Source organism: Rhopalosiphum maidis, chromosome 1 (assembly GCF_003676215.2).
Source record: "Rhopalosiphum maidis isolate BTI-1 chromosome 1, ASM367621v3, whole genome shotgun sequence".
Classification (NCBI taxonomy): domain Eukaryota; kingdom Metazoa; phylum Arthropoda; class Insecta; order Hemiptera; family Aphididae; genus Rhopalosiphum; species Rhopalosiphum maidis.
The window spans coordinates 89,893,878-89,906,949 of NC_040877.1; the positions used below are offsets into that span (position 1 = coordinate 89,893,878).

At 30.8% G+C, this 13,072-nt stretch overlaps 2 protein-coding genes across 2 annotated transcripts in view; both read left to right on the top strand.

The window, feature by feature from the left end:
- The window catches only part of LOC113550905 (forkhead box protein O-like), a 40,236-nt gene extending 34,711 nt beyond the window's left edge, over positions 1–5,525 (top strand). Inside the window, exons 2-5 of the mRNA XM_026952860.2 lie at positions 175–473; positions 1,204–1,531; positions 1,836–2,151; positions 4,580–5,525. Coding sequence (XP_026808661.1) covers positions 175–473; positions 1,204–1,531; positions 1,836–2,147 — 939 coding nt within the window. The 3' untranslated portion in view covers positions 2,148–2,151; positions 4,580–5,525. The remainder of the gene's footprint in view (positions 1–174; positions 474–1,203; positions 1,532–1,835; positions 2,152–4,579) is intronic.
- A 5,618-nt stretch (positions 5,526–11,143) lies between these two features.
- LOC113552671 (zinc finger protein 271-like) lies at positions 11,144–12,864 on the top strand. Its single transcript, XM_026955517.1, is given in 2 exon segments — positions 11,144–11,372; positions 12,500–12,864. Coding segments are annotated over 2 exon segments (594 nt in total).
- The last annotated feature ends 208 nt before the right edge of the window (positions 12,865–13,072 follow it).

Sequence of the window (13,072 nt, forward strand, 5' to 3'; positions counted from 1 at the left end):
TTTCAATAACCATATTATTATCCAGTTAAATGATCATTAGGGCGTGTAACATGTATTTAATGACGCGCATTCTGTACCCGACAGCTACTTGTATTCTATGTATAATAATGACTTAAGACTAGGTATATCGCCATCGTATAATTAATATTTGGCCGTTTCGGCGTGTGTTTGCAGAACTCTATACGTCATAATCTGTCACTTCACAGTCGGTTCGAAAAGATCCAAAACGAGGGCACTGGCAAGTCGTCATGGTGGCAGATCAACCACAATGCGAGCCGGACGACCGGAAAATCCAGGCGCCGTGCCACGTCCATGGAGACACCCAAATTCGAGAAAAGACGTGGGCGCGTGAAGAAGGTTGTCGAGGCCATTCGCAACGGTTTGCATCCCGAAAACACGCCTAGTCCTAGCTCTTCGATTTCTGAAAACTCCGACATGATACCTGTGTCACCCCTAAGGGGATTCCAATTCAGGTTGGTAATTTTTTTTTTTAATTTTTGTTCTATTAGTTTATAAATACTATGTAATACTCAATATCGGTCGTGTTTTATATGTCTACTGGACTTAGGTAGGAAATAAAATATGTTGTCGTGTAATGACGAGCGCGTTCGATTTCTGTGGTAACGTAAACTATTCGACGAACTCGCAACGGTAATCATAGTCTATTATTAATATTTAATTTACCGTCGAAGCGTCGATTTTTGTAACTTTTGGAACATTTGATCGTGATTTGTCGTTAAAAACGTATTGAAATTGAATTGTAGCCGAAAATATTAAACTGATGTATACAGAGTAATTGACTTACGAAACGTGAACAGGGACAATTTTGAAAAGGAACTATGTATGTAACAATTTATTGGTATAAACACTATAAACGCAAATACAATCATGATTGTATTTTTATTGCGTCTTATTTGTTAGTGATGTTACGTGCCTCGATTTTTGAATTCCATCAACTGAATCTTAAACATTTTTAAGCCTCAACCAAACTAAAATGTTAAAATCAATTTTAAAATATATTTTACATAATTCAAAAATCGAATATTATTGACTAGACAATAAAATAATAAACAATAAGTCGTTCTTGAAATAATTAGTTCGATTTTCGAACCGAATCAATTTACCTATCAGTAATCAGTTCGGTTCAAAAATTGCAACTGCTGTTTGTAACATCACTAATCTTTGGGTACTCATACATTACAGTCCCGACTTCAGAGCGCGGGCTTCGTCAAACGCTTCATCCACCGGCCGTCTATCACCAATATTCAGTGAGCAGCTTAGCACCGCCGACTACGGCCTGGACTCGGTGGCAGAACAGGGTCAGGCCGATCAGCTAGCCGGGTCGCTGGCGCAGACCGTCCGGCTCTCTCAACCGCTACAGACGCTCGAAAGCTATAGAGACGTGTTCTTGGATAACCGTCCACCCCCGCCGCCGTACAGTAGCTTATCGATTCAGTCGTGTTCTATCCACGGTTACCAAGGGTGTTCGTGTTTCAACCTCAACCAGCTTGAGAACGCTTATATAAAACAGGTACGCCGCACGGGAAGCATCATTGTTGTAATCTGGGTTAGGATGGTCACTGCTGTAATTATTTATTACTATATAATTACCAACTCTTGTAGTATCATATAGTATAACAACCTATTTCAGTAAATAATCAATTTTAGCAAAATCATAAATTTTTTGACTTACTTTTAAAAAATGAAAGTTCAGATTTTGATTTTGGACGTGTAAAGTCCGTTTTTGTCTTTTACTTTTTCAATTCTTTATATATACGTATATGATACGCTTTCAAAAACAAGTAGACTTGAAACTTAATTTTTTTCCTCCCCAGGAGTGTATATCGTTCGACAACATGTTAAACGACCAGCAGGATGACAACATGTCGGCCACTGTGGTTGGACAAATTATGGGCTCATCACATCTGTCGTTCGACGAGCTCAACATCAACTTGGATAAATTCCCGCCTGTAGAGTGCAACGTGGACGAAGTGATCAGCCATGAAGTTAGTCTGGGCGGCTGCTTGGACTTTAACAACTTCAATCCACCGCCACAACCGCAACCGTCGGTAGCCACTACGCAGACACTGGCATCCGTCAGCCACGACCAATCGTCGTTTAGCTCCGGACACCATTGGGTCCATTAAAAAGGTGTGTGTGAGTTTAAGATGTGTGTATATAATGCGATGTATAAAATAAATCTTCGGTTGTGTATTGGACCATTTTTGATTTGTGTTGAATATCGTCGGTATATAGCTCGAAACTTCGGGTGTAGAAAATGGTTAAAAATATGTTTTTCGACTTTTTGCAGTCTTAAATACCTCCCGTTTAATCGTAATAATAAATAATAATGTTTACACCAAGCGCGCTTTGGTTTGTTTTGATTATAATATGAAATCTTAGCTCACTTAAGTTCCGCAGTTTTATAAATATATTTAGCCATTTGTATTAAAACAGACGGAAATCACTATAATATTATATTTTTCCAACATTTTAATACTTTGTGTTAGTGGTCACTATATTTCGTGGTTATTGATTCGAACGTATGTACATGGTGTTGCAACGCATACCTTTTTTCTTTTCTATTAATATTATCAGTGTATCGAAGTGTTTCGGAATTAGCGGATTCACGTCAACGCGGCGGCGGTGACGTGAAATCATTTCTATATGTGTACGTCGGGTGGGTCTTAATCGGTGTACGAGTATTTAGTACACTGATGATGAAATTAAAAAAATATAATTTTTTTTTAATAAATTACTGAACGTCTCGTTATCTTGTATTAATGCGCCGTTCTCACTAACGTTCGGAGTAGTAGTGGTTTCTGGGTATTCTGTTGTAACCGGAGCACTGACAATATCCGTTAATGATTCAATTTCAGTAAAGCACTCTTGAGAATACCCGAGAAAAAGAACCTAGAACCGTTCTATATATGTCAATTATTTTTAATCCCGACGGCGACGAGCTAATCCACTCAAATTTTCGGTCGCAGTTTTTTATTTGCTTTTTTTATTTTTAAAGGAAGACCGAGTTGTATTTGCTTTACTATTTTTATAGCCCCGTGTCATATCATTTCCGGTACTAATTATGTAAGATTTTGTTACTATCGGTCGTGTTCTTCCCTCACAAGGGTTTTTGTTTTCCCCTTATCGGTGTAGTGGCGCCTTTTTGTGAAACAATGTCGTGGATTTCAATTACCGTTCCTCTCTCTATCTTAACTTCTTCGCCGTCTCGTCGGTCTCCAAAAGGTCGGACAGTGCACTTGTGTTATTAAAATGCTTTCAATTCGCGTCCGGGTTCTTACGACTCGGGTCGCTTTCACCACCACCGTATGTATTGTATTCTGCGTTGGTGGCGCTAGCCATATTTCAATCGATCGTATCAGCAGCATTTTTTTTTTCGAATTCATCAACACGACAACAATTATAATATAATATGGTAATAACTAATGTGATTAAGAATCATGCAATTAAAGCATGGATATTTTATAGACGTTTTAATTGACGTTAATTTTTAAAGAATTTAATAACAATCGAAGGTTCAAAGGTCGCGTTAATCGCGGCTGATGTGCCCTTCTATTTTACCGTTAGTTGTATGTGGACGTGCGCTGTCCGTGTACAGTATACTATATATTATAATAATAACAACAATAATAATAATAATATTAGGTATGCATAAGTAATTAATAATCTTTCTGTATGTGAGCAGTATATTTCAATATTTGAATAGATACTTCATTCACTGTCAACTTGATAAGAAATTCGATTGTTTTTCATAATGTAAATTTGATGTAGGTAATCAGTAGTGGACTCTGTCCATGTGTGTTGTTGAAAATCTAGAACGTCTTATGAAAATTACGTGGTATAACATTATTTTAATTCTGTTAAACGTCGTTAGTGATTTTTCATTGTTTATGTTTGCAGTCGACTTCACATTAAATTTTAAATTTTAAAAATATACCTTATGCCTATATTCAATCAAATATTAATACAATATGTTAAATGCAGGAATTTATATTCTCTTATAAATAATTATTTGAGCACCGTTTAAGGATTTGTTTAAAATCTTTTGAATTAACGGGAGTCTACCAAATAATTTAAACAGTAATAAATTAAAAATTTTAACAACATAAACATTTTTTTTGAATCAATTATTTTATTATTAAATGTATTAATGTGTATGCTAATTTAATAATATTCTATTTCTTCTTGAGTATACACGTACATTTTCTGATGTGCATGATGTAAATTGAACATATAGCATGTTTGACAGTTTTGTGTGTGTATAGGGAGGGGAATGACTAAAAATTTATTTTTCATCACGTTCTTAAGATTTAGCGTGTTATGTGTATAGAATCTAGAGGGGGGCGGTTAACAGTGCAGTATTCGAATATTGCATTCTAATTTTTATTTGAAATAAATGGATAATAGACTAAACAGACACATTAAATGTACAATGTATAATGTTAATGTTTAATGACCTAATCGATATTATTATAATAATTATAATAACCAATTTTTTTTTATTCTATTTTTTGAATTGTGAATTTATTTATGTTTTTTTTTTTTTTTTTTGTTCTAGTTGAAACGATTGTGTGTGTTCTATTGGAAATTTTAAAGACAAGTCTATGAAAATGTTTTAATTATGTTGCCCAGTAAATTCATGTTAATTTTCGATGTTTTAATCATATTAATATATAAATATTATTATTTAATTATATATACATAAAAAAAAAATGTGTTCGTTTTAAAGTAACAACTATTTTATACATTCTACAACTATACACATATTATTTGCTATGTTAAGTTAATATTATATTTTATTATATGTACAAGTGGAAATATATTACTTGTATAAACATACATATTATACAATATATAAATTGTTAAAATTAGTTTCTAATATTTGTTGTAGTTTTAAGAATTCATCTAATAATTATGTATTGTTATTTAGATCATTCAATGTTAAATTTAATCATTAAAAAATATGTTTCGAGTTAGCTTCTTATAACTTAAGCGATTCCAGGTGTTAACTGTAATCAAAAATCTTAAGTTAACTTTTTAGTTTAAGTATTGCAAATAGGTTTGCTTTGCAAAAAAAAAAAGCTTGTAGCCCACATCCACATTATTATTAATTTATGCGTAGATTACATATGTTTGATTAACAAAAATGTCGGCTACACTCTTATGTTTGAAATTCAAGGACAATTTCCATTTACTTACTCAGAATTATATATTTATACTTTATTTGAGTTAATCTTGTTTAATATACATAAACAGTCACACATATATGAACATGCATGCATGATCACGTATGTGTATGTATTGTGTGTGTATATAAATAAGTGTATATGTTATTATGTTATCACTTATCTTAAAGTGCTGAGTAATAAAGACTGATTGTCTTTGAAATGATTGGATTTTTCTTTTATTATTATTTTGTTATTGTTTATTGTGTATAAAAAAATATTAACGGAAGGTATTTGCTAGTAAAAATGTTTATTTTCATCAAACAAACTAAAATTAATTAAAAGAATACAAAATTATTTTACATTTTTGTGCCATAAATATTATAATAAACATATTTTCACATGACAGTGTAAGTATTTACTATTTTTTATAACTGTGCAACAAAAAATATTTAATGTTAATATTTGTATGTATACATGCATACTTATATTTATATTTTTTGTTCATTTAACTCATTTAAATGAATATGCCAGTGCCTTTGATCTCAAAAAGATATACCTCCAAAACAAAAACGTAAATAACATTTTCAAATATGAGTAGCTTTTGTGTTTAAATATGAATACATATGTATGTATGTATGAATTTATTTTAACTTATATATTATATTTATTTTAGTTAATAATACACACATTACATATAAATGTTAAGGTAATTGGATGTAAAAATTAACTTTTTTTTTGTATATACGACAAAAAAGTGTAGAAGTTTGTTTGATTATTTTTTTTTTTTTGCACAAAATTATTGTTATTCGTACAAGCTCAATGTGTATAAATCAATTTTAGTGTGCTTAAATAAATGTGATAAGCTTATTTTTGGGAAACTATATTGTACAAGGTATAAGATGATGATTTTTTCTATAGACGCTAATGAAGTGATAAATAGAATAAATTTGTTTTGATTTGATTCTAACTTTTAATAATTGATTATTATTATATTATTATGAAATATGATTATTACTATATTTATTATCTACTAAAAACAACAAATGTAAATATGAAAACGTATTTTAAACGTAAATTTACTGATGTTGCTTCTTTTTAATGTGTCAATTTAATACGGATTATTTATTGTTATGGATTTACGGATAATTTGAATATATTTGACAACTGTTTTGTATTTTATTTCTTATGTATTTAACTTTTCATAAAATAGTGTAAATGTTGATAAATAATAAAGCAAACTGCCTTTATATGATTTGTTTACAGTATTTTTTTTTTTTTACCATTTGGTAACAATTTTACAAGCTGTTTTTTGTTAATTATATAATATACTATATACATATTATTAAAATTAAAATTTTGGTTGAATTAAAATTGTATGTTTTCATTATATCTTGATTGAACTAATTCTATTATATTGGTCTGCATGTAGCACTTGTACTACATGGCACATTTTATAATTATATTTGGTAATTTGGTGATCTTTAAATTGTATCATTTAATCATTAAATATTTAACATAAGACAAACAACTTTGAATAATGATAATATTAACTATTTCTTTGTATGAATAATAAATATTTAAAAAACAATAATAACTAATATGAATATAGTGAAAAGTATAGACATAGGTTGATTGAAATTAACACATTTATTAAGTAATAATTATCATTATTCCTGTCAGTATAATGTATTATATTGTGAAAAAAATATATACCTACGTATTTTGAATCTAAGTTTATCTTAATATTGATTATTGCTGACTGTTTTATTTGGTTTTCTACTCTGAACTGTGGTATTAATCTCTATAATCTTTCATGAATATAACAATTAACAATACTCTATTCACTACTGATTGCATTTTTATGATAACTATATGTATTGATTATTGATATAATGGTAACTAATTGATTATTAATTGTCTTCCTAAAACTGACAATTTTAGATTCCGAGTGGAGTATTAAATACATTGGCTTTGCTGTTAGGCTATATAACCACGGGAGTAGTAAAAACTTCCAACATCACTTTAATAGATTGGAAATTAAAATTTATGACACTTTAAGTATTTCAGCAAGGTTTTTGAAAAACTACAAAATAACAGTAAACAAAAATATATTAGTCAGAGTGATTTTTTTTTTAATGAAATCTTAAAATTGTTTTTAATATACCTAGCTTATTGAAAATTAAAAATAATTTTTTAAATAAACATAAATGTTTAAATTCAGTCAGAAATGTCTGTAGTACCACTAGCACAAACCACAAGTATATAATATAGCCCCATACAATTATAATATTGGTATATGCGTATAGTATTAACAACTTAAACACTAAACGGCATATTGTGGCATGTGCCATTATTTATAATACATTAACGTATCTACAATAAATCTAATAATTTGAATCTGCTTGTATCAAAATATTCATAGTTTATAATATATTACCCAAAATAGTTTGATTGCCAAAATAATTTAATTGACTACATTTCGTAAAAATATAACTTAATAATATTTGTACAACTCTGCAGTAGGCTTGACCAGACCTCCTTGACGGGGGAAGCTTTTATTAAAGCCCTTATTCACGGATTTGCATATTTTTGTTGGCTGATCTTATTTTAGGTATGCTATGTAATTATAAAATACGATTTACTGTGTTGTTTATGAAATAAACCAAAATGTATAGTGCATATATTTTAATATATTTTGGAGGTTTTAGGGCATAATTTGATGGTTTAGTGGCGGTATACTTATTCAAGTATCAATATACATATATTTTATGATAACACGCATACTAGTTATTATTTATTATCTAATTAGGTATACATAGGTATCGGTATACATTTTTCTAGAAAACTCGTAATATTTAAAAAGTGTAAATTATGCGTATAATATATACGGTCACACGAGGGTGGCTAACAGGCTTTTGCCCCTCTCCTACCCCAATCAACGAAATGTCAGAAGACCATTAATTTTTCACATCGAATGAAAAAAAGTAAAGTTTACTAACTGGTGAAACTATAATAAAATATAATAATTGTTAATAACGGTCGTAGTATAAGAAACATGGGAAGATACATAGGTGACTGATATACATCGGCAAATAGGTGACGCGTTTCTCGGACCGGAAGTGATGGGGCAACAAAAAATATGTATATGTATTCAAGACTCGTTTCGTTGAAATGTCGTCACATTGTATAAGAGTTTACGCACTCGCTGTGACCAAAAAAACTGTAACGGCACGACGGATCTGGAGAAAAAGGCCGTTGATAACCGCGTTTTCTCACGGACCGACTGACCGATGACGGAAATTATTGCGGTTAACCTGTTCGCGAGTAACGTAAACCATATTATAATGGACGGTAGGTAGTAACTATTGACATGCTATGAATTCGGCGATTGCGGTCAGCATTGTGTACGAACGAATTGCAGCAAAACATTCTTAGTTTAAAAATTATATACTTTCTTAAAGATAATTAATAATTTAAAAATAAAAATAATAACTATATATGTTTAATATAGGATTAATAATATTGTTTTATTAGGTAGGTAATTTATTAACGAATTTAAAGTGTTTTGTCTATGTAATTACTAGATACATAATTTGAGATACTAATCTTTTTTAAATTTCCTGCAATCACTATAACTTATTACAAAAATGTATTATGTTGATTTTTTTAATTTTCGATAAAATTGTTTTTGCTTAATAAAAACTGAAAATTTATTACAAGATTCCACATAATTGTTATTATTAATATAAATTTAAAAACATATACAAGCTTACTTCCACCCTTAAAAATTAAAATACATTTTTATATGAATACCTATTAGTTAAAATGTTTTATGATATATTCACTCGTAAAATAATTATGTCTCCTCAGACAATTGTTATTATTTTGTTATAACTCAAAAACGAATAACTGGAGTTACAAAAAAATTAATTAAGTATTTAACTTTAAAATATCACCAAATATTTATATTATGTAAAATTTTAAAAACTATAACATAATATAGTTCCTAAACGAATAATACTAAAAACACTAATAAAAAGTTGACACATCTTATGGCCATAGTGCATAGCTCATAAAGCTAAATATACTTTAAAATATTTTATTATTTTTAACAATCAATAATATATTATTAAAATCGCGTTTATACAATCCGTATTATACATAAAAAATTGTCTATACCGAACTCTTTAAAAACAGCCTGTTTGCAATTTTCTGTACGAGTTCATTGAAAATGTTCTACCTTCGTCTTGCTACCATATTGCGACGCCAGGTCGTCACCGAGTAATGTGAACAGCCTCAACAACCACGTGTCTGCAGGCCGTATGTCGTTCAAGGCTCAGCGCTACTCTTAAAATTGGTCATCAAAAATGTTTGTCTCCCTATTAATATGGAACTGAGACTGTAGGATTCTAGAGGACGTAATTCCCGCTTATGTTGTCTCAGTCTTATAATAACAATATATTATATAAGTATATAACATTTGTGTTTAGTAGAATCCATTTAGTGTTTTTGTTTTTAATAATATTACAGTAAATCGACCAAGATTTAAAGTTAAAAATATTGTCTGTGTTCTCTTTAATTTTAAAGAAATTATTAAACCCAATTTACTGTAATATTATTAAAAACAAAAACACTAAATGGATTCTAATGCAAAATACGAATGCAAAATTTCTATAATATGTTGTTCGATAACAAAAATCTATAAACATGTTGAAAAAAATAATTTTAATGTTTATAGTTCTTAATTTGAGTAATCCGTTTGTGACATGGACGTTTAAATATTCGTTCAATTTACTGCAAAAAGTAAAAACAGAAGTAAAAAAAAATGTTATGTCTGTTCTACGATACCCATAACAGCGATAACGGCCGTAATCGATAATAATTAATAGTGAGCAGGGCTCGGAACTTTATGCACTTGCATGTTTTTTAGGAAGTGGCATATTAAAAATTTGATTCGATACAAATTCGTTTCATAGTACATACAATTTAAATACTAAAATTAATGTTGCATATTTAGCCAAATTTACATGATTTTGCATATTTAATGATTTTAAGCATATTAATGCATATTTTATTAAAAAATTATTGATTTAAAGAATTTTAAAATAAAGAGACGTCAAACATCGGCGCATTGTCTTATTGTCAATATTATTTATTATACTATACTGATAATTGATTGCAATTTTTCAACCCAGTACTAACAATCAGTAACCAGTGCTGCATTATGTAACCACTAACCATAATGGTAAATTGTAAGATTTTTTTTTATATTTTATAGCTGATACAGCTGCAGTCTTGACGTTCTTTAGTGTATAGAATAGAGATTAGATTCAGTGTTCGGGGTGGATGGTTAATCAACATTCAACATTAAACTGTTTTTGAAAACATGTGTAATTTCTCATAATCGAATATTAATTTATAATTATTCGTTTAAGTTTAAACGTTTAATCTCAGAATACATTTTAAGTAAATACTAAATTAAATGTATTATTTAAAATATAAAGCTACGGTGAAACGTCGATTATGTTACACGACACATCCGGAACAAAACGGTCGTTCACCAAAACAGTAAAGGCCGCAAACTAGCCGGATGTACGGCGGAGCGAAGACTGCACAGTGCACACCAACGATGGCGATTATCATCGATAATAATATAGATAAATTAGACCGTGTGAGTCGTGAACAGTATCATATTATATGTATACAATTATTAAAAATAATTTTATTTCTATTAAAAACGTTTGATTAATCTCATGATAATATTTATAACATAAGCGGTTTGAATAAAACAGAGACAAACACAATACTGGCTTAAAAAATTGTGTTGACAACTAATCTAATTTTCAATACATTAAATTGTAAATACATTATTTAAAACATATTTTGTTTTCGTAATAGTTGGCATCTAGATACCAAAAATAATTTTGAAAATCTTGTATGAGATTTATTGAGATATGGCATTTATTCAGAAGAGTTATCTGACGATGCGTCGACGGACAGGGACGAGAGAAAATCCCTATCTGTGCTACGTTGGTTGTCCAAGGATTGATTCTAAAAAGAGTAACAGTGAATTGACAGTACACTTGCGTATGTGCACGGATAAGAAATCATACTCATGCGACATGTGTGACAAGGAGTTTATCAGTAATAGAGTACTGATAATACACCGGCGGACACACACGAGTAGGATAAAATGGTATGTTCTAGAGCCGCATCCCGCATCCCACCGCATCCCGCATCCCGCCGCCGCGTACGTGCGCGACTTGTATTATTGTTATCATATACGTATGCATACAACCAGTTATCATTTGTTATCAGTTATCATTTGTTCTATGTTCGAGCCACCGGCCGGGATATCGGGAACGAACATTTGAGGAGCAATCTGTATATCTCCCTGTGGAGTAACGCGAGGAGCGAACTGTATGACACTCTGTCGGGTGGGTTGAGTAACACTCGGTGCAGGCTGACGATGAGCCGGAACGATTTCTTTGAAAAAATATTAGATATAAATAATATTGTATAAATAATTATACATACCATGAGCATTTTTCAAATGTTTGGTGAGGTTGGTTTTGTAGGTGAATGTTGACTGACATATAGTGCATGGAAAATGAATACCGGTATGATTTTTTCCATGTCTGACCAAACTATCTTTACGTGTGAAAACCGAAGGACACTGTTGACATTTAAATATCTTTAAATTATGAAAACGAAATAAAAATAACAAAATGTTTAAACACTTGTAAAAATTTTAAAACACTGGAAATAAATTTCTCTTGTATTTTTGAGGTAGGTCGAGTATAAAAGATAGAATGTTTCCCATAAGTGAGAATATACGTCTTAGAAAATCAGATGATATATTTACATATCTCGAAGGAGTGATGACTTGTACTATGGTGTTAAATTTATCTGCAGGATCAAGTCCTACATTCAAGAATTTACACTCAGTGAAGTCGAGAATTTAAACACTAAAACAGTTTTAAATAAAACAGATTTAAAACGACTTGCTGCTAGAACGGATACTCAGCTACTAACAATTTTGACGAATAATCCTAATGGTAGGGGTATTTTCTTTAATTGAATACATATAAATATCGTTCAATATAAATGGTCAGTGTGTGAATATTTAATTGAATACATATCATTGTCTCTTAATGTTTAAATGATCTATCAGCGAAAAATATAAAGGTAACGATAGTGTCATTTAGTTCATTGAATAAGATGGAAGCTATTAGTATATCGAATAATCCTAATCGCGGTGGGATGCGGGATGCGGCTCTAGAACATACCATTTTATCCTACTCACACGGGTGAAAAGCCGTACGCTTGTAACGTATGCTACAAGTCGTTCTCTCAAAAGCTCACTTTGATCAATCACCTGCGGATGCACACAGGTGAAAAACCGTACAATTGTGACGTATGCGATAATTCGTTCTCTCAAAGTAGCAATTTCACCAGTCACCTGCGGACGCACACGGACGAAACACCGTACAATTGTGACGTGTGCGCTAAGTCGTCCTCTCAAAGTAACAATTTGACCAGTCACCTACGGACCCATACGGGTGAAAGGCCGTAACCTTGTAACGTATGCTACAGGTCGTTCTCTCAAAGGCTTACGTTGACCAATCACCTGCGGACGCACACAGGTGAAAAGCCGTACCACTGCGACGTGTGATATCAGTGGCAAGTCGTTCATTCGTTGTGGCAGTCACAATAAAAGGGTGAACCAGAAGTCGATGTTTTTGTATGTGGACGTGTCGGTAAATTTCACGACCCTGTTTGATAGGTTTGAAAAAAATTATCCTTTCATTATGATTTCAATTAGTAATGAGTCTGTTGATAATTGTTTGTGACAGTTAATAACATCTTATTATGTTCGTTAT